The 22,559-nt window shown below is 46.0% G+C and overlaps 1 protein-coding gene across 5 annotated transcripts in view; it reads left to right on the top strand.

Annotated features, from left to right (window-relative positions):
• The first annotated feature begins 479 nt into the window (after nt 1–479).
• The window catches only part of RNF111 (ring finger protein 111), an 82,619-nt gene continuing 60,539 nt past the window's right edge, over nt 480–22,559 (top strand). For 4 of the 5 annotated variants that reach the window (XM_019533472.1, XM_019533469.1, XM_019533471.1 and 1 more), the window contains exons 1-2: nt 481–615; nt 15,091–15,986. In XM_019533472.1, coding sequence (XP_019389017.1) covers nt 15,110–15,986 — 877 coding nt within the window. In that variant the 5' untranslated portion in view covers nt 481–615; nt 15,091–15,109. Of the gene's footprint in view, nt 616–15,090; nt 15,987–22,559 lie in introns of all 5 variants that reach the window. The other variant, XM_019533473.1, reaches the window with a different exon arrangement.

Below are 22,559 nucleotides of genomic sequence, written 5' to 3'. Positions count from 1 at the left end.
CGCCCTGTCTCTGCATCATGCCCGATTCCTTCTCGCGCTTGGCATTGTCACCGATCTTCTGATGTCCAGCTACATTTTATGCAGACAAGCTTCCAGCCCTGGGCACGGGAGAGGAGATGGCCCAGGTGAAGCAAGTGCTCCAGGAAAGGCCATGAACCAAAGAGCAAATTCAGTGGATTCAGCATTTACTATTTCAAAAGCTCCTGCGTGGCTCACGCTTGAGCAGGCCCTAATCCGCGGCTGCTGCAGCACCCGGGGTCGGGCCGGGGCCAGGCAATGGCCCCGCCGCAGTGGTCACCTCCGCCCGGGAGGGGGCGCTGTCGCATAGGCCGCGCCCCTGCAGGCGCCGCCCGGGGTCGCTGGCGGAAGGAGGAGCGCTGTCCGGCGCAGCTGCGCTTTGCGGGCTGCCGTAAAGCAGCAGCAAGTGTCGCGCTGCCCCTAGGGAGGGAGGGATCGGCGGCGGCAGCGGGGGCTGCGCAGCAAACAAAACCGCGAGCGCCCGGGCTGCGCCTGCCGCGGGCTGCGCTCGGCGCGGCCGGAAGGGCCGTGGGGCAGGGTGCGGGGCCTGGCGGGCCGAGCTGACACCCGCCGCCCGGGCCGGCGCCGATGTGTGAGGTAGGTGGGGGCGGCTCCGCGCCGGGCCGGGCTCGGCCGCTGTCCGGGGCGCGGTGACGCAGCGGGGCCGGGAGCCGTTTCCTCCCTGGCCCCGACGAGGCGAGGGGCTGCTCGGTCCCACGGGTCCCCGCCGAGGCAGCGCCTGCCGCCCGCAGGGCCCTTCGTTCGCCTCGGCCCCGCCGCAGTGTCCTTCAGCCGGGCCGCGGGCGTGGGTCCTGAGGCTGCACCTGTTGAAATCGGGGTCTGGTTCTGCTTTAACCCGCGAGCAGGCGCCTCCCTGGGCCCTGCCTGAGTGGGTCCTTGACAGCTGTAGAAGGAGTGGAGGAAATTGTGGTGCCAAAGAAGGGGAGTTGCCGGCCGACTCGGCTGCTGCACCGCTCCTTGTGCTTTCCTGTGTGCTGCTACAAGGGTCTTTATGGGAAAGAAGCCTTCAGCCACCACTAAAAGGTGAACTGCTGCCTTAACCTTCACCTTAAGCTGGAGCATTTTTTATTTAAAGAGCTCCCCTGCTTCTTGTGACCCAATCATGGATGAACCAAAGCAAATGTCACTCATCCCAGGCTGGCACTTGCTGGTCAGTGACTGGCTCGTATGAAATCCTTCTTTTAAAGAAAAAAATCACATGGGTTACTTCCTTGCAACAAATCAAGATTATGTATTTCATTTCAATATGAGAGCCTATGGAAGTGTTAATAGCAGTGCTTCACAACCAAGTCACAGTTGAATTCTCCTGGAAGGTATTTATAGACACTCTTACTGTGGCATTGGGTGAGGTCTGAGGCAGAATGACTGACTTGCTTGGAGTCATCATGGCTTCAGTTATCCTTTCAACTACTGCTGCTAGTGAGTATGGTTTGTGTGTGTGTATGAAATGACTTGACAGAATTGCATCTCGATGTCATCATGAGGAGTACAGTTTCTGCTTTTTTGTGAAGATGCATGCAGCAGGAATGAGTTGTCTGCAAATTGAAGAATATCAGCACACCACCAGTATATATGCTTTTCTTTTTGTTTTTAGCTGATAGTTGTGTTACTACCGCAGCTATGCTAGAAACATTTTGCTGAAAAGTTAAATTGGGGGTTAACCTGAAGCTTCAATAAGGTAAATTAACTTGTAAGGCTACAACTCCTTGATCCTAAGTTTATGATGTTTGCCTTGGAGTAATGTTCCTAGTTACCAAAAAATAATGCTTGCAGCTTTACTGCTGAACAAATTGCAGTTTATGTAACAGGCTGAGTTTAACCCAAGGTTGAAACTAAGCACACTAATGATATTTCTGGAGTGATTGTATCAGTGTTCATGTACTCTCTTGTTTTGTCAAGTGCATTTTTACATGCATCCATGCTGCAGAGCATGCTCTGTATGCAGGTGGCCATGTACACATTGTGCTATATTGAAGCAGTGCTTGTTACAGTTGCTAAGGCAGTATTGAACATTTTTTATTACTCCCTACAGTAGAGAGATGAATTCATAGCATATCGTAGGAGAACATGTCTGTCATTCCTGGGGTGCTGTACTGAAATGTTCCTTGTCTGCCAGCACATCTAGCCAAGGTGTTTCTGGCTCTGTACACTCTGCTTCATGTTCCTCCCAAATGGAGCTGCGCCATGGATTCAACACCAGAAGAAGAGTTCTTCCTGCTTGTCACTGTGTATTGTTATTGCATAATACCAAGAGAGGGTCCTTTGAAACAACAGTGATGGAAATTCTGTAGCAGTTTTTGTTCTCTATAATAGGTGTGGCCAACCCTGGCATACATGCCACAAGTGGCATGGCTAGCTGGTGCATGTGGCAGATTACACAGGAGACAGAAAGCAGACCAAGCGGTGGAAGGGGATTAGTTTCAGACTTGGAGAGGGTGTGGGGCTAATTTGTGGCATGCATGACAAAAAGGTTGGCCCCTGCTGTGCTAATGTTATGGCAGATTTGTGGTTGGATTCCACCCTAAAGCAGTTGTGGTATGGGATGCTTACTGACATCAGCTGGAAATTCCCCCATGCATAGAGAAGTATTCTCAGTACAGGACCTACGGCACTCTTGGACTGCATTATTATGCTGATCTCTGATAACCAGTGGTGGCTACTGAATTTGTGCATTAGGAAGCATGCATTTGCAGAGACACATGTGGAGTATGTCAGGACGTGAAATGAGCCATTGCTGGTCCACAAGTGGCTTGCTGTAGCAACCTCGGGCAGCTGCAGGCCTGCGGTTAATCAGTCTAATGTTGGTAAGCCAACTTTTCAGGTTGTGCTAGCGGATGTTTGAGGTGTTTGAACATTGTGTTCACCCACAGATAAGTGCATTGGTTATACCCACTGGAGTGGTAGCTTGAATGCTCTTCCCAGACTGTGTACTGTGGTCATTAATGGCACTTGTGATGGGCAAATGTAGGGGAACATAAATCCCAAATGCAAAGGCTGGATTGTTCTGCATCTCTATAGGTAGACTCGAGATAAGTGAGATCTGATATTAACTTGTTGAGTAACTAGAGACTTAGAAAAATATGTTGAGGGTTTGTGTACCCACTGTTCTAGGGTATCCTGCCATGGCTTTCCCATGAGGACCTAGGAAAAGAAGGTTTAATTGCATACTTTACAGTTGCAGGGTGGTAGTGTAGTGTACACTTGAAAGGCTGTCAAGGCAGGAAGGTGTTGCCTGTCAAGCCATTGACAAAATGCAGTCTGCATTCTTTTAACATTCTGTGCAAAGCCAAAGGTGTAAACAGTCTTGAGTAACTGTTTTAACCAGCAGGTGCATCTGTCTTCACTGGGGCTGAGTTAAAGCAAGCAAGGGACTTCAGGGATGCCTTATTTACATACGCATTGCAGGGGGTTGTGAATAAGGAGGTGATGCTGTGTTTTGTTAAGTTGTAATGTGCATGGTAAGGTTTGCTAAACAATTTACATTGTTACGGTTTTATGATTCTGAACTTAAATGGATTAAAATTATTTATTAAAATGTTTGTACAGACCTTAGTGCTACTTCTTTTTCTGAAGCATGTGCGCCAATGCATAGTGCATTTAAACACTTTATTAATAAAACATATCCAGTACTTTTAGAAAAAAACAGTGTGGGCATCCCAACCATGTGTAAACATATAGGTACAGAACAAGTGACCCAGAATGTAGAATAGGCTGAGAAAGGAGTGGAGCTACTCAGCATCACCCTTCTCCAGTATCAACATTGGCTGGAGAAGTGCTTGGAGAAGACTCTGCCTTTTTTTTCTAAGGTTGTAGTCTCCCAGACTGCAGGTTGCTACTGTAACTTGTCCTTTTGTTCAACCACTGATTGTATTTGAGGAACTCTGACAAGTCTGTTTTACTGGTTGGTCCTCTTTTAGATTTCATCTTTCTCTTTAGTATTCCAGATAATCATCTGGCTTGCTAAATATATTACATTAATTCAACTCTGAACTGTCTCATTCCTGGGTATATGACTTGATTATATCTTCTGCATCGTAATGCTGCACATAGATACTATTACCATATCCTCTATTTAGCTTTTATCCACTGGCCTTTTCAGAAGTGTCTGCCAGTGACACTTGAAAGGCTGTAGAAATGCCATGTTAGGAGAAAGTATTTGAAATCCATTTAAAAAAAATTGGGACTTGCCAGGAATGGAGTCTCCTCAGAGGGTTCTGGTAAGAGTAATGGGTTCAGAATTTCAGAATGGCAAAGCTCTGAAAGCTATAAATCTGTTAGTGGGTCCACAGTAGGGGAAGGGGGGGTGATACTATTCTCCAACGAGTAGGATTCCATTAGTTTGCAAAGGAGGTCTTTTTTGATCTGGTGACTGAATGCACAGCCTGGTGAGCTATTAAGACAAAAGTTTATAGTTTGCTTTGCCCAACGATCTCATCAGCTGACTAGACTGACTGTGACTCAAATGTCAAGCATCACCATGCAGGAGTGGGTTAAAACTTGAGTGAAACTTAGCTGAAAGCATTGTGATGCAGAAGCTTGGTAGCAATGAAACTCTTGCTCCTTTGCAATCAGAACAGCCCACAACAAGAATGGATAGGACATCAGATGCTGCATTGAAAGAGCTTTAGATCTACAAACGCTACTGGGACTTATAATCTAGGCTCCTTGGGATGCTGTGGAAGTAGCTGGGAAATGTATGACCAGGCTCCAAAGAGCAGTGTACATTAATGCTGGCTTGTGCTTGTTCTTAACTTTATTTTCCTGATTCTTTTCTTAACAGTAAGCATTTATTTAGTAAATATGAATTGTTGGCTGCTTGTTCAGATGTTTTCTTTTGGTATCCATCTTATTTCCAAGTGATTGGGGAGAGGGGTGGTGGTAGGAAGAATGAGAAAGGAGGATCAGGGGAAAGAGTGTGGTGTCTACACTCAAAACAACTAAATAAATCACTTCTGGTATCTCCCTCACAATAATTGTATTTCATATTGCAACATAGCCTGAAAATTACTCCCAGATATTATAAACATAAAAGTAAAGCTGTTACTTGCCAAATTCTGGCAATGGGTCCTGTCTCCTCTCCTGGCTGTTCCATATTTGAAGATGTTTTGGGAAGAAGGGTCCAGGATGTTTTCATGTTTATATAGGGCATCAGGGCCTGATTCCAATTCTGGAGTCTATTCCCAAGACTTGCCCTGTTCCCCACCTCATGCTACTGAGTTCCCCTTCATTTAAAAACAAAACAAATGAAAATATACCATCCATGTTCATAAGATGTTCATAGACCAGAACTGAGCTCTGTATTGGGAGTGGTGTTTGCAGCCTCGTTGAGGCACATAGATGGATTTGGTATTCCCTTCCTCTGCGTTGTAGTAGGTAGATTTGTAGTGCTTAATCCATTTCCTGCCCTGGAAATCAGTTTGGTTCAATCCTGTCAAATATCCAGACAGCTGGCAGAGATACAAATGCAGGTTTCTGGTGCTTCTTTCAACATCGTGGGCCTACTGTTATGTTAGAGATTGGTCAGCAACTTGGTGTGCTTCTTTGATCATTAGCAGATTCTGGACTTGTTATCTTCTTGGGAAGCTATGTATATGAGAGCACTGCGCCATAGTGGTGTGGGTAGTGTTTTGTATACTGGAGGCTAGTAGGAAGTTAAAAGGGCTAGAACATGCAGAAATTGTGAAGAACTGGCCAAAAAAGGAACTTACCGGCTTGTGCTTAAGCTACCTCCACACTTTTAAGCGGCCGAGTAGAAACGCATCTTAAGGTGTAAAGCATATGTTGGCCTATGAGTTGGCCCATATCCCTGCAGGTATAAGGAGTAGGGCCAGTATACCTGTAAATGTGCCTTAAGGTTTCCTTTGAATTGGACAAGCACTTTAGCATGTCTTATACCTAAAGTGTGGACTTTAGGTATAGGATAAAAAATTTAAGTTAGGCTCTCTTGTTGCCAACCCAGTTCAATTATTTTGGTTCCATGAATTCTAATTACTCTTGCTAGTAATCTGACTTATTCTTAACAGAACCCAGTTGTCTGCATCAGTGGCTCTCAACCTTGTTAGATTCCAGGTACCCCTTGAAAAATGCTAGTTCTTAGCTCTCGCTCATTTTGACAATGTTCAAAATAATAAAAGCAGTTTTCTGTTCCAGAGAATTCAAAGACCACCAAAGGTCAAAATGGTTTTGACCCTATGGATTCCTGTTAGGTATTTCTGGGTTTATCTTGTGAATCATGTGAAAATGTATACCTAGCAGTGTTGATATGGCATGACAACCTTAAAAGGCTCTTGGACAGCCTGGTTGAGAATCACTGGTCTACTGGAAAACCTTGCTAAGTATGTCACTTTTTTATAGCATTAAAAAAGCCTTAGGTCTACTAATTAAGCATGTATCTTTAAAAAAAAGAAGAAGAAAAAGCTCCGAAATATTTCATCGGTAGATAATTGTGTGCCTTTCCCAGCTTGTGAGAATTCTATACTTGCATTAGTATACTGGGAGAAATTTTACCTTGAATTCACTCTGTAATAGTAGCTATCAAAGGGAATGTCCCTGAGTTCTTTCCTGTGTTTTATAGTAATAATTTCACAATGTTACTATGTAGTTTCCATTCCTATTTGCTTTTCTGTGCTTTTCTTTCCTTTTAAGTAGTTGTCTTTGATAACCTTCCATCTGAACTTTTTATAATTGGGCAGATAAAAACAAAATGCATTTAGTAAACCTATTAAAGCTGGCTGTCAGTATGTGGTAAACTGTTCAGTGATTTAAACTTGCTCTTACTAAAATGGGTTTTAAAACATTCTATTTTTAAAAGTTATTAGGGAGTATGATGGGTCTATTGTTGTAGCTAGGAGGAAAACTTTAGAGCCTCCTGTAGGCTTCTGGTTGAATCTTGTATTATTGGCATAACTTCTTTTAGTTTTATTTTGAAATTTTAGTTTTTAAGTATTTCACATAATTATGTAAGTTTTACATTTCTTATTCATACAAATAATTATGACTGTGTACCAGGATTATTGAAGCTAGCTGCATACAATAATACAGTTTCTAAAATCAAAACCCAGAAAACCCAAGCTTTAGAATTACAAGCTGTTCAACATTGAATTGCCCTAATGCAGGAGTGGTGAACCTACAGCAGACATACCACAAGTGGCACAGGTACCTTGTAGAGGTGCACCAATATATCGGTCCACTGGCACTGATAAATGCCACATGCATGCAAACAGATACTGCAAGCATGTGGCTTGGAAAGGAGCCCAGCAGCTTGGAGATCAGCATCTGGCTGGTAAGTTGGGGGAGGGAATGGGGCCACCTGTGGCTCCATCTGCTGCCCTGCCCTGGCTGGGCAGCACCTGCCCCAGCCCCACTCTCTCCTTCACCATAGGGTCTTCAATCTGCCCCCCCACCCCAGTCCCATCTCCAGCAGACTTACAGGCCAGATGCTGCTCTCCAAGCTGCAGACTGCATATTGGCAATGGGATCGGTATTGGCTGATATGGCTTGTTAATAATTGTCTGTCAGTATCAGCAAAAAAATCTTTAAAAAAGATGTACCCTGAGTACCTTGTGTGGCACAGTGGCAGATCAGGTGGGGGGAGGGGGTTGGCACTGTACTTGAAGGGTGCATGCCTGCCAAAAAGGTTGGCCCCCTGCAGTTCTAATGTTCTTCGTTGTCTTTCATTTGGAAATAAGTGGAATATCACACAATGTTCAGAATTACTATAGCAGTCTTTAACTTTCAGAAATGATGCTAATATTCTAAATTAAGTTCACAGTGAAATAAATAATCTTGTGTGCTACTCCTTAAGTTACCTGATTGTGCACCTGCATGAGCCCCACTTCCTATCACCATAGTGGTTTGTTGAGGTCAGCTGATCCTTCACATCCTTCTTGGGGATTTATAGATGGGAACAGGAAGCTGTCAGCTGTCTTCATGGTAAATAGTTGGTTGTGGATGCTGTTAACTGGCTCAAGGTGAATGCCAACAGCATAAAGTTGATAAATAAGACTAGAGATGGCTAAATTAAGTGCAGGTTTGTTTGTTTTTTTTTGGGGGGGGGGGGAGAGGAGGGGTTGAGCTCCTTATTGCAATGTAGAGACCAAGTAGTTTCACCATTAACAAACTGCCAGGCTAGTGTTCTCTCAGCTTGCAGGTCTGGGGTTTTACGTACTCATGTAGCTTTAAATCCTTTAGTACTTTAGACATGTAACAAGTATTCTAGTGTGGTGTTCACCAGCTGCCTCATGTCTATGTAAATGCTTCCTCCTCCTAGGTCTGGTCTTTTTGCCTCTTTGTGAGGGAGGAATGGAGCATATAATGGATGGCTTTCTCTTGGGCCAGAAATATAGGGCTTTCCAGATTCCTCAGAATAGATTTCCTCAATCCCAAAAACTTTCAGAAAAGCCTGTGTAAGAATGGATTACCAACCAAAAAATTAGTCATGATTTTTTGGGGTTGGAGGGGAACACGGTGTACTTGTGGAGGTGTCATCAGAGTTCAGGGTAGATTTGATTTAAATCAAATCGATTTTAAATTTCTGGTCAGGAATCCTTGACTTTAATCATTGTTCTCTACAAAAAGTTCATTCTTGTTGTTTGATATCCTTTATTCATTTAACTTCTTGAAACTTTGCACTTTTAGAGAAAGGTAAGGGCTTGACTGTATGTACACAAACTTGCAAAGAGACAATAGGCTTGATGGGTGGGTAATCAGGTCAGTTATAGCACACGCCATATACTGCTATTAACAAGGATGTTATCTCTGGAGACGACAAACTTTCCCTATGCCTGAAGAAGAGCATTAGTGCCCAAAAGCTTCCAAAGAACAATTTTTTTCCAACTATTTAGTTGGTCTAATAAAAGATATTGCATCTATCCAATGAACCTTGTCTGCCTATGATCTCTGAAGACACAAATCTGTAGTTTGAGAACTGAAACTAAGCATCACAGAGATGCTTAAATGGGATCTTCTAGACCGGGGTTGTCAACTGGGGGTATGTGTACCCCCAGGGGTACTTGAGAAGGTCCTAGGAGGAATGTGTGGGCAGGCAGGGATGGAACACCACCACCACCCACTACCCCATGCGGCTGCCTCCCAGGAGCAGGGCCTGGGGGGAGGGCAGGGGGAGAATCAAGGACAGCGGCACCCTTCTGCGGGCTGCTTGGGTGTTGCCCAGCTGGCCGAATGTGGCATGGGGGGTTGGGAAACGAGCATGCCATGGATGCTGCCACCACCACCCCCCACCCTGTGCTGCCACTGCTCTACATCTAGCCATGTGCCAACCACCTCGGCCCCTTCTTTACCCCCCTCCCCCACTCCGTGTCCAGCCAGGCACCCTCCTTCCCCCCTGCTCTGTCTGCCTGTGTGCCACCCCCTCAGCTCTGCGGCTGGGGGTACACTTATTTAAAAAGGTTGAAAACCCCTGTTCTAGACTGAGCACTTAGTGCCATTGGGTAGAGTGGTTTTCTTTAATCTTATGCTAATGTATAGAGGAGCCCTGTAAGATTGGGCCCCTAATATACATGGCCTGTTATGACCTATTTATAAAACTTTCAAAAAAGTTACGTGACTATATTGTCTCAAATAGTATATAATAGAAGTTGCAATTCCTATTCTATGATGATATCTTTGAGCTTTAACATATCTTAAGTTAAAACTGCCTTTATGTTTTATTTTTTAAAGCATCTTAAAAAATAAAAACTGATTAAATAAAAAAAATCTCATTTTTTAAATTTGAAGAAAAAAACCAATTTTTATTTATTTTAAATTGTTGATTTTTGTCCACCCTGTCAGAGTTGTTGATCTATATCCCATTCACTGGAGAGGAGTGTGATAGGGCTTCTTCCTTAAATTGAGTATTGTTTGCATTCTTTCCACCTATCCAGCAACTGGAGGAGATGGGGGGGGGGAGGGGAAGGCAGGGAAGTAACAGATTTGTGCTTACTAACTAGATGCTAGGAAGAAGGTAGGGTAGAGATGCATCTTTATATACTAACTGAATCGGAGATGCATAAGCTTTTGTGAACAATAGTTTCACTTCATCAGATGCTATGAAAGGACATGCAGAGAGCAGGCTGTCAAATAGAAAGTGATATGAATCCCAAAGGTGGAAAAGGAAGGAGAGGAGGTATTGGTGAGAGAGGCAAATGGGATTGAATAGAAAAACATAGTAAACCCATAGGGATACAAGGTTCATATAAACCAATTCAGATAATGGGATAATAATCTGTATGTAGTCCTTGTTCCAGTCTGTGGATGATTTCTTGTTCCAGAACTTTATATTCAAGTTGGTTTTTTAAAGTTCTGTTGTCAGGAACAGTGATTCTGAGGTCAGCGATGGAACATCCATGGAGGTTAAAGTGTTCTGCTCTTGTGTATTTCTGGAACTGATGTCGGGTCATGTCCCTTCATGCTGTGTCACAGGGATTGCCCCATCTGGTCAGTGTAGACAGCAGAGGGGCACTGTAAGCAGGTAATAGTATATCTGACACTGGCAAAGGAGCAGGTAAATGAACCTTGGTTATTATATTCCATGTTATTTGGTCCAGTGATGATGTGGTCTTTGAGGAGTAAAAGCTGGCATCTAGGTCTGTTACAAGGCCTGGTTATTTGGTGAGAATAGGAGTTAGATCAGGGTTTCTCTTGGTGGGACTCAGGTTGTGGTGGTGAAAATGGAAGTTGCACAGCGGAATTTCCTGTTTCGCTTCTGTGTGCTTGGATTGGTTGCTGGGGGACACCCCCTTCCGCCCCCCGCCAAACGCTTGACTGGTGGGACCAGGATATTTTGACCTTGCATCAGTGGGACATAAGGTGCAAAAGGTTGAGAACCACTGAGTTAGATGACCAGTTGCTTGAGAGATGCCATTTGAGGGGTGGGGAGAGCTTGCTGTAAGCCAGGACAGGATTGCTCCCTATGACTACCCTTGAGATGATCATCACTTTTACAGGAAGGGCTAGAGATCATTAATGATGTATTCAAGCTGGGAAGCTAGAAGGATTTTGTTACCCTTGTCACAGGATTGATATTGTAGGAAGTCACCTGGTGCTGCATGTAGGGATTGGGCGCCAGGGGTTCTGTTTCACCTCCACTTGGCCCTGCATTCATGGGCCATGGCTCTTGGGGCTCCCCCTTGACTTAATGACACAGTGTTAGGGGCTAGATCTGGTCTGTGGATTGAGCACACCTGATGTTAAAGTGTTCTTGGGTATGGACACGCATCCATTTAGAGCTGTTGCATTCTAACAGTTGCATGTGGACCAGCTGGAAATAGTAGAAATGTAATAGTACAATTGCTTCAGTTCTAACCCTGGATGAAACAATGTGACAGGCTTGGGTTTTCTGCCCTCCCTTGAGTCTGGAGCCACTAGTGCCCAAACTGGTTTGCCTGTATTCCCTGGCCTACTCCATGTCTTATCCCTTTCCTGCCATGACTTGATGTTGCATATATGAAGGAGAGGCTGCCCATAGGGGCTGGGGTGGCCTACTTCTTAGTGCCTTTTACTTCTCTGCCCAAACTCCTCCCTCACCCCCAGCTCTAGTTCCTCTTTAAGAGGATCTTAGTTGCCTTAGGGGTGAGAATCATGACCTCCAGCTGCCCCATAGTTATGACCATACCTCACAGTTGACTCTCATTTGCCCCTTGTAGGGGATCTTTCAGTCCCAAATAGACATTGGGCCCCTCAGGCTCCAGACCCTTGTCTGGGTTTTAGCCTTCTCAGTCTTTGCCCTTTTTATCTGGCTGAAACCCCCTGGGCCCAGCGTGTCTCTGACCAAAGCTGGTCTCACAAGCACCTTGAGTACCCTGCTTCATGGTCTCCAGACCTGCCTGACAGCCACAATCCAGGCTTCTAGTTGCAAAAGAAAACAAAACCAAGATACAGCGGGTTAACCATCTGGTTCAATCTCAGACTCAGCTCTGTCAGGGCCATGACTATTGTCATATTCATCAGGAGTAGCCTCAATTCCCTCAGCCCTAGGATACCTCCTTCCCCCCTGGCAGCTATCTGCCTCCCAGCACCTTTCTCTGCAGCTTGCAGGCCTGGATTGCCCACCCCAGCTCAGAGTGTGGGCTTTATATGTAGCCAAGCCTTGCCCCTTCTAGTCAGCTGACTGCTGCCACTGGAGATGTGTCCAGTGGTCCCTACTGAGTCTAATAAGTTGTTGGGCTGTTATTGCCTTGCAGCCTTCCCAAAGTTCTTGGCAGGCCCAGGTCTTGAGGATGGAGTTTTTGTTGGGGCTGGCTGTTGCAGCAGTCTGTCCCTGTAAGCTTTGAAAGTCCTGCTCCCCCCTCTGATTGCGGTTGACAGGTTTGGAATTCCCCATTACAAGCAGTATTAAAGTTGAAGCTTTTTTGCTACATTTGTGTTGTCCCCACAGCTGTTAGAACATGGCAGCTGGTGTATGGTTTGGGGCAAGAGTCCTTCCTCTCTTTTTGAAACATCTCTGGGGCTAAGTACAGACATTCAAAAAGCCCGAGCCTGAATTGATTTAATCTTTGCAGGTTAGTCTAACCTGCATAGATTGAACTGGCAAGCAAGTGATTAGACATTCACTTTTGATTCCAGAAATGCAGGCACATGCCTGCAGTGGCTCAGGCTAGAAGATGGTGGGGGGAGGGGGTTAGAGCAAGCCTTCTCTTCCCTTCAGGCTGGAGGGAACCTAAATGGGGGGGGGGGGGGTAGCGTAGCCAGGCCCCAGTTGGCTGAGTGTGACTGAGGGGTGTGACCCTGGCCTGCAGGGATACCAGTTGGGGTCTACCCAACTTCTCCCCTCTGCTCATGGCTCAGCATAGCCCAGGACCCTCAGAGCCCCCTACCATCCAAGGGGCGATCCTACTGTGTCTTCCCAGCCACTGGGCCCAGGGTTTGGTTTGGGGTACCCCAGGAGCAAAGGCCAGTGGAGCAAAATGGCCCCAGGCCCAGATAGGAACATGCACAGAAGGCTCTTGGAGGTGACAGCTCCATCCTGGACATGAGCCCTGCTGAGCAGAGGGACCCAGGGCAGGGATGGGGGAGGCTGTGGAAGGGCCGAAGTATGTCGGCACTAGCCCAGGGCAAAGCCATGCTGAGCTGAGCATGCAGCTGAGGGAGCAGCCCCGGCCTAGTGGCCCCTTCTACCCACTGGAGAGTGGTCTCTGGGCTGCCCTTGGCCCCCACAGTAACATGCACAGCATGGGCTCAGCCCCGAGCACTATTACCTGCGTCCTCTGGGCTGCTGACGTTTCCTCTACTCAGCACCTGCACAGCATGGCCCTGTGTACCAGGCACCAGGCGTGGGGCTCTACCCCTTTGGCTTCTCTACTGCCACTGCTGTCGTGATGGGTCTGCCCTCGCTGTAATGGTAGGCACCACTGAACTGGAGTCAGCTGCCAGGGTGGCAGATGGTGGCAGGGAAACTGTAAGTGCAGCATGGCCCTGTGTACCAGGTGCCAGGCATTGGGTACTACCCCTATAGCTTTCCTGCCACCATCATCTGCCCACCCAACAGCCGACTGCAGTTCAGTAACACAGGTGGCACCTGATAGTGTGGCGGGGAAGCCATAGGGTTAGAGCCCCATGCCTGGTACACGGTCATGCTGTGTCACTGTAGGGGAAGAGTTAGCAGTGCATACCTTGCGGCCTGGAGGATACAGGTAATAGTGCTCAGGGTTGAGGGGGTGAGCCCGTGCCGTGTACACTGCTGCAGGGACCAGGGCTGACCCAGGCGCTGTTCTTCAGTGGGTAAAAGGGGCAGGAGCTCCATGCTTGGCTCCAGCTGCATGCTTGATTCATCTTGGCTCTGCCCAGGATTAGCACCAACACACTGGAGTCCCTTCCCCGCTGCCCCCTCACTCCAGCCTGGGTCCCTCTGCTTGGCAGGGCTCGTGTCAAGGGTGGAGGAGCCTCTGCGTCCCTGGGGGACCCCAGTCAGGGTCTGCCTGGCCAAGACACAGCAGCTCCTGTCAGGGTCCCTCCCCTTGCCGCTCTAGGGGCAAGAGAGTAACCAAATGCCATGCAGCATGGCCCTTCAAGGCAAAGGGGGCAGGGAGGGGATTGATTCCTCCCTTTCTCCCTCCAACAGGAGCTGAATGGGGTTTTAAATTCCCCCCGCCCTCCCCTGTGCCACCAGCATGGAACCCAGCTGAGGTCTGCCTAGCTTTTCCACCCTGCTCGTGGCTCAGAATAGCCCAGGACCCCCAGAGGTCCCCTTCCCGGCCATCAGGGCCAGAGAGTTTCACTTGGGGCAGCCCAGGAGTAAAGGCAAGATCGAGGGAGGGAGGGAGGGGAGTAAAACAGCCTCAAGTTCAGATAGAGACATGCACAGAGGGGAGAGAGGGAGGAATAAACCAGATCCCTGGCCCCCTTCATCTCAGGAGGCCATGCCAGGCCCACATATGGCCATACCCCAGCCCCTGCTAAGGCTAGGGAGCAGAGGGGCGGGGCCAGCTCTGCTCTCTGAAACAGACAGCACAGCACAGCCCAGGGCTGCAAAGCATGCTGGGATGCTGGGGGACTCTGATTTAACTTAAACCAGGAAGGGGTCTGAGACAGAAGTTCCATAAACTGGTTTGACCTCAATCAGTTGCTACATTCAACCAGGTTTATCTCAAACCAGTTTCAGCCATTTTGAAACTGCTTTATGTATACTGAGCTTCTGTTCTGTTACAGGTTTAAACCAGTGTCTGATCACTTAAACCAGTTTGTGTAACTTCTGTCCCTAGCCCAGGTGCATTTGAGTCCATACTCCTTGATAGTTAGGAGACTGACTTGTTACCTGTACTAAGTAACTGCAACCTCCAGTTAAGTTGCTCTGGAATTCCTTACTGCACTCCCTGGTAGTCAGCCACACTTCAGATCTTGCTATAAATAGTTCACAATGAATGCTGTTGGATCAATCTGCTGGTGGTCCACTTGAAAGCCCACAATATCAGACTTGTCCAAAGTTTACAGTGTTGCACTTTTCATCATACTTGTACCCTGTACTCTGAATTGCTCATGTGTATAGTTTCATTGTTTGTTTTTCTAGAGCAATAGTATGATGCTCTTCTTGATGCATGTTTAATTTTATCTTTCTAGGCCTTCCTTGCCATTTTCCATGTCTCAATGGACTCCTGAATGTAATATAGTGTATACTCTGAAAGCGGATATGAAGAGTGAAGTTCCTTCTGATGCACCAAAGAGACAGGAAAATCTGAAGGGGATCCTCTTGAACCCTGAGCCCATTGGGGCAGCCAAAAGTTTCCCTGCAGAAGTTGAGATGATTGCCAGTAAAGTAGGGAATGAATTCTCTCACTTGTGTGCTGATTCTCAAAAGCAGAAGGACATGAATGGCAATCGTCCAGAACAAGACAAAGGTATTGTGGTGCGGAAAAAGCGCAAGAGTCAGCAGGCTGGCCCTTCATATGCTCAAAACTGTGGTGATAAAGAAAACCAGGGAATTCTTGGACTAAGGCAGCACCTAGAAACACAAAGTGAAGACAATGATTCATCTTTTAGTGACTGTGTCTCTTCACCTTCATCTAGCCTACATTTTGGAGACTCTGATACAGTAACATCAGATGAGGAGAAGGAGACTTCTGTCAGGCACACTCAGGCAGTATTGAGTGCTACAAGTAGAACTCATAGTGCAAGGTCACAAAAGTGGCCTCGGACTGAGACAGAATCTGTACCAAGTTTATTAATGAAAAGGCCCTGTTTTCAGAGCAGTTCATTAAGACGACTCCCGTATAGAAAGAGATTTGTGAAAACCAGTTCCTCCCAGCGAACACAAAACCAAAAAGAACGGATTCTAATGCAGAGAAAAAAACGGGAAGTATTAGCTCGGAGGAAGTATGCTTTGCTACCCAGCTCTAGCAGTTCCAGTGACAATGATCTCAGTAGTGAATCTTCTTCCAGTTCTTCCACTGAAGGGGAGGAGGACTTATTTGTATCACCTGGTGAAAACCACCAAAACAGTGCAACTGTTCCCTCAGGTAACTAAACTTACTTTTTGGAGTGAGTAAGTGTTTATTCAACTCTCGTACTTTCATACGTGTGTGCTTTTCCTTTTTAATACTTGCATTTATAGTGCACAATTTAAAGTGTTTGCTTTTTTCCTTTTTAAAAACAAAGTGCTTGGTGAAGATGGACTGTGATATGAATGGAGTAGACTATCAATACCACTTTCCCTAATGGAAGATTATATTAAAATTCAAACTGTTAACCATGAGTTTTTGACTTTTCAAATGAACTCTGCCTTCTAATTTACAGTAAGGTGGTAGTTCTTAAACTAATCCCCTGACCTGTGAAAATGTCTGGTCATGAGTTGCTGACATATCTGTCTTAGTTATTAAGCTGTGTTAACAGCAATATTATTTTCTAATAAACAATTATAACTTAACAGGAGTTTTGTCTGACTGCAGACTTGGAGAAGGCAGAGACATTTTTTCTGTTAACATGTGATCTGCTTGGACTTTCAGTAGAGTTTTATATGGTGACAAGACCACAACTGAGATGCAGCATACTACTGGGCAGGTGGTGTCAGTGGAAGATTTGTCAAAACTTGAAATTTTGGATATTGAATTCAGTTGCACTCCCTAAAACCTTAAGTATGCACGCACCAGCACTTACATACTTGAACACTTCAGTATCCACTGCAACCCTATTTTATAAGTGTTTCTGAAGCATAAGGAGCCTAGAAATACTTAATATATTTTTTCTGGGAGGTGCTCTGAGGCAAGTTTCTCTACCCCTGAACTAGGAGCATCTCTCTCTTTCACAGTGGAAAAGTATAAATAGAAAGGGATGTATCATGACTCATGTATCAAGGGCACACAACAATAGTGGCAGTTAATTTGAAGAGTTTGGATCTTTTCTTATAAACATCTTCTCTGCTAACCATACCCCACTTTACAGATCATCTTTACTTAAGTGGACAACGTTCTGTGTGTTTTGCTCACCCTTTTCTTTCTTTAAAGAAATGAGTGTATAGTGTGTTCAGACAGAACAGATTACTTCCTTTTATCAGTCTAGATTAGTGATGCTCATGCTTCCAGCCCCACAGGTCGGCTGAGTGGTTTAGGGGTGATCCATGGGCTGGTTTCCGCAGATGGGGTTAGTGTGCGGGGTGGATCTAGCATGGGGTCAGATTGTAGGTGTGATCTGGTACATTAGCACAATCCAGTGCATGGGGGCTCCCCATTAGTCCAGAAGTTTGGCAGCAGGGGGATAGTACAGCAGTAATTACCATGGGTCTGGAAGCTATGGTGATTATTAATGCTGGCAGTGCAGGAGCAGTAGCAAATTTCTGGACCTGTGGGGAACCCTGTGGGTTGGATCATTTAGCCCCACAAGCTGGATTTGGTCCGTACGCTGGAGGCTGAACACCAGTGGGCTAGAGACTTTCACTTTAGAAAGTAAAACTTGGCTACAGATTGCCTGCTTTCCTTTCCCAGTCTGTGTAAAATAACCAAAATGACAGTAACAACTAAAAGTATGTTTTGGTGTGAATCCAGTCAAAAAACTGGCAATGCAGAATTTATGCTAAATACTACATTATTTCTCACAGTTCATTATAGCAGGAAATTCTCTCTGTATCAGTGTGCTCTGTTATACCAAAGTTTTATTTTTATTAATGCAAGAAACTAAAATAATACAGTATTAAGTTTGCCAACTTAAATGAGTAGAAACAAGACAAAATTTGAGGATTAATGAGTGACCGTAATCAGGTCTCTTTGCATCTGCATTAATCATGGCAAAAACATTCTTCAGGCTTTTGCTAACTTCTGCATGTATTTGAGATGTGTACTTTTTTTATACTTTGGTCATGAACTTATAGGTTATCTCAATCCATGCAAATGTATATAAATCGTTCAGTTTAAGAAAACATTGCCTTAACCAAAGCACCTCCCACATTCTGGCCAGCTTTTTGGTTCTTATCTCCTTTCACTTCAAAAACCTACACTTTCAGAGGGAGTCTGTTATTTTATTTTAAATGAACTAGGGTCATTAACATTCTTGGTACCTGGATAGCGTAGGGATAGGACTAGCAACAACAAGGAAGCTGGACAAAAAGTTGCTTCCTGTTCACAAGAGAAAGTTACATTTATATAAATGATCTGTCTCGTTTTTTTGTTTTTGTTTTTTGTTTGGTTTTTTTGGGCTGATACCAGTTGCCAATTATTAATGAGCCATATTGGCTAATATTGATCCAATTGCCAATATTCACCCCGGCAGCTTGGAGAACAGTGTCTGGCTGGTAAGTCTGTTTGGGGGAGGGGTGCAGATTGAGTCTGCAGTGGTGAGGGAGGGAGTGAGGCAAGGGCAGGTGCTACAGAGTCAGGATGGGGGCTGCCACTGGAGGCTGGGGCTGTGGGTGGCATGGGGGCTCTTCCTGGTAGGGGGGTTGGGCCTGGGTTGTGCTCAGGGCAGGTGGTGGCAGTGCTAGGAGGGGAAGTTACAGGGGGCTATAGTGAATTTTGGGGTGGCTGTAGCCCACCCTGGAGCCTCTGCTTCCAGTGCCACCACCACTAGTCTCAAGCGCAGCCATGGTCCAACCCCACCACCAGGAAGAGCCTGGCATTGCTCTTGGCCCCAGCCTTCAGCAGCAGCTCGCCTGCGCACACATCAGGGGGTCATGTGCCCCCCATGCCTCAGCTGGGGCTGTGAGCAGTGGTGGGAGCTGCCTCTGGTCCCCACAGCACGGTCCTCCACCCCAGTTAGGGAGCCCCTGCCCCATTCCCTTCCTCACTGCAGGGGCCTTGACCTGCCCTCCCCCACACCCCACCCTCCCCACAGACTTCATGGCTGGATGCCACTCTCCATGCTGCCAGGCTGCACTCCTGGCCGCATGCATGCTGCAGCTGCGCATATGCACATGGCATTTATCGGCAACATTACTGGCCACATCAGGAAAAAGAAGCCAATTGCCTATTGATGTCAATTTTCCTTTTATCAGTGCCAATAGTATATACACCAATGTATCAGTGCACCTCCATTGTATACTAGAGTTTCCTATGGGGAAAATTTCCAGCATTTTTCTTGAGTGAAGGAATGAGAATTCCAACCGTTAACAGTGAAGGCAATCCATTGTTTGGAAATATGGTTGTATCTAAATCCAAAACCAATTTTAAATGATCCTCCAATCATTTGATTATAGAAAAAGAAAATTATAACAATGCATAAAACTTTCCATGCCTAGAATCTAAGGGTGTCTACACACATGCTGCAAGGTGGGAGGGGGAGACATTTTAATTAGAGCGTCTCTTGGAAGCTGCTCTAATTTAAAAAACCCACAGCGTCTCATACCTTCAGCATCCCACACTTCAAACTGGCTGTGGGGGTGCTTTAATTAAAGCTCATTTGAGCTTTAATTAAAACCCCCCTGTCACCATTTTGAAATGTGTGGATGCTGAATGAATGTGACGGTGAGGTTGCTGGAACATCCTGCGCGTGTACAGGCACCCTAATTTTTGGCAGGTACAAGCAGTGGCAGGGAGGCAGGTAGCGGTAGGACAAGAGGCAGGGGTGTCAAGTGGCCTGACCCCAACCCCATGCTGCCTGTCCCTGCCACCACTTGATGTTGCTGCCACCCCCCCTCTCCTGTTCCTGTACACTCCATCTTTGTTCCCCCCTGTGCCCATACTGCGTTCCTCCTCCTTCCTCCTTTTATACCCCCAAGCTACCACTTACCCCATTTATCTCTGGCTTCTGCTGGAGGTTCAGGGCTGGGAGCATGGAACCTGTGTTGCCTCTGAACATAATCCGGCTACATAGCAGCTGTTGCAGTAGTGTCAGCTTCAGCCCGAGCCCCAGAGCTGGGGTCAGAACTGCTGCTGTTGCTGTGTGGTCTGGTTAGGACCAAAGGCTCCATGTGTTCCATGATCCCTGCCCCCTACCAGACCTGGAGCTGCAAGGGGAAGGTAAGCTGGGGTGGGGGCAGAGGATGAGGAGGAGCCATGCCTGCAGCTGCAACTCCAAACCCTTGGCAGGGGTGGGGCTTATCTTAGGTTCAAGTAAATATGGTAAATGATAGGCAATCTCTTAGAAAACTGTGCTGATCATCTGAATAAATGACCAGTAGAATTTTAAATATTGCTGGTGATTTAAAACACTTCAGATAATATCTCATTGTTTTAATTTTTTAGAAACATTGTTCATAGATGCTAGGGTCAGAAGGGACCTCAACAGATCGAGTCTGACCCCCTGCGCAGGCAGGAAAGAGTGCTGTGGTCAGATGACCCCAGCCAGATGCCTATCCAGCCTTCTTTTAAAGACCCCCAAGGTAGGGGAGAGCACCACCTCCCTTGGAAGCCCGTTCCAAATTTTGGCCACCCTTACCATGAAGTTTTTCCTGATATCTAGCCTACATCTGCTCTCTGTCAGTTTGTGACCATTGTTCCTTGTTACTTCAAGAGGTGCCCTGGTGAACGGAGTATCTCTGATCCCTTGCTGTGCCCCCCTAATGAATTTGTAGGTGGCCACGAGATCACCTCTCAGCTTTCTCTTGCGGAGGTTGCACAGGTCCAGGTCCCACAGTCTCTCCTTATAGAGCTTGTCCTGTAAGCCTCTAACCATACGGGGTGTTCCTGCTAACTCTTCCTTGTGATTTGTAAGCCAGCTTCTTTCTTCCTGTAACATGGAAAATGAAATACTTTTTGTGATGGCTACGTAAATAATAAAAGGGATTTCTGGCTGACGTAATACAGTTGCCAAGCACATAGATTTATACTTTTTTCCCTTGTCATAAATGAAGAATTGATAAGCTGTGAAATTACACCTCAATTTTAGCTGAGTGAGTATGTTGGGGAAATGTCCCTTGCCTCCTCCCCCACTTTTTGTCTCCTTTAGAATGTATAAAGCTCTATGGCTACCTCTGCTACTTCATAGATGCCTACAAGTATAACCTCTGTTTGGAATATAACTATAACAAAGTTAACCTAGAGTTGGAAATACATATGTTATGTTTCAGGCTCTTATCTTTTACGGAAAAAGTTGAATAGGTTTCTTGTTTCTAATTATCTAACTAAATTTTTGAAAATATTATGTCGTCTCTGAGTGATGTGAGGACTGTTTTGTGCACATTGTGATGTGCCCAAACTGTGTGTGTGGGGTGGGGTGGGGAGAAGAGGAGGACCCTTGCGCTTTTGGAAATCCCTCCCATGAGTCTTCTGGTAAGCCAATTTTTAGATGACTGGGAGTGGTACTGTTTTAGCGTGAAGATGCAGATACCATTTTCGAGGCTTGCCAAGTGTACAGAGTTCATTTCTAAACATTGGAAAGAGGAAAAGACATTTGGAAAGAAGCTTAAGAAAAACAAGGCATAGGGAATATCTGCATTTTAATAACACCCCAAATTAATGTAGCATTCTGTTTCATAAGTGACTTCACTCATGAGTGCTTATTTAGAAGCATAGTTTGTACTTTACAGTTCTGATATCTCACACAGTGTATTTTTTACTTTAAATTGATACCTTGTATCATTGGAGATGGATTTCTGGATATTTTTGCAGTATGTTTTACTACAGAAATGCTATCTCTTGGTTACTGTAAGGAACTGAAATAACAAACCTTGGTGACATTTGTCTGGTGCTTTGTGGGGTTGTCTGCACGTTATTAAACCTTTCATATAATGATTTGTGATATGAATGAAGAGCATGAAAGATGGTCTTGTTTCTTTTCCCTGTGCTTATGCTGCATTATTTTTCTGTTTTAATTCTTTTCTTGCTTACCCTCATCTCCTGAGAATCAAATGAGAACCAAATAAATGTCCAACCTCTTAAAATAGTCATAAAAAGCATGTATAATTTACCCTGGCTTAAACCTCAAGATGTCGGTGTTGAATCCCATCCTAGTCTCATCCGCCCACCCTTGTAACCTGTCTAGGTCTGATTGTAGCCTATTGCTCCCTTCTAGCGTGCCCACATCCCCCCATATCTTAGTGTCATCAGCAGATTTGAACCTCGTCCAGGTCACTGATGAAGATGTTGAACAGTGTGGGCCCGAGGACGGAGCCCTGGGGGCTCCCACTGCTCACATCCCACCAGGTCGAAAATGACCCATCCAGCACCACTCTCTGGGTGCGGCCCTCCAGCTAGTTGGTGACCCAATTGACTGTGTGGGTGTCGACACCACAGTCCCCCAGTTTCTTGATGAGAACAGGGTGAGAGACAGTGTCGAAGGCCTTCTGAAAGTCCAGGAAGACTATGTCCACTGCTACCCCTGCATCTAATGATTTGGTGAACTGATCATAGAAAGCCACCAGGTTGGTCTGACAGGACCTGCCACTGATGAACCCATGTTGGTTGCCCCTAAGCATGAAGTCCTCTGGCACCACACCAGAGCACCACGAGTGCTTGTAAAGCCTTGCCAAGGGTCCTGCAATAACCTCAGCCAATTCCTTCAGTACTCTAGGGTGGAGATCGTTTGGACTGGCTGACTTGAATACGTCCAGTCCATCCAGAAGTTCCCTAACTAGTTTCTCCCTAACCCTTGGCCTAGGTGTGCCTCCCCTGGGGCCTGAGGGGGGCCCACATTACCCGGGACCTTCTTTCTACCCCTATGTATTT

This window comes from Crocodylus porosus, unplaced genomic scaffold (assembly GCF_001723895.1).
Source record: "Crocodylus porosus isolate Cpor-Errol unplaced genomic scaffold, CroPor_comp1, whole genome shotgun sequence".
Taxonomy (NCBI): Eukaryota; Metazoa; Chordata; order Crocodylia; family Crocodylidae; genus Crocodylus; species Crocodylus porosus.
Note: the sequence above shows the minus strand (reverse complement) of the source record. Positions and strands in the feature narration are given on the sequence as shown.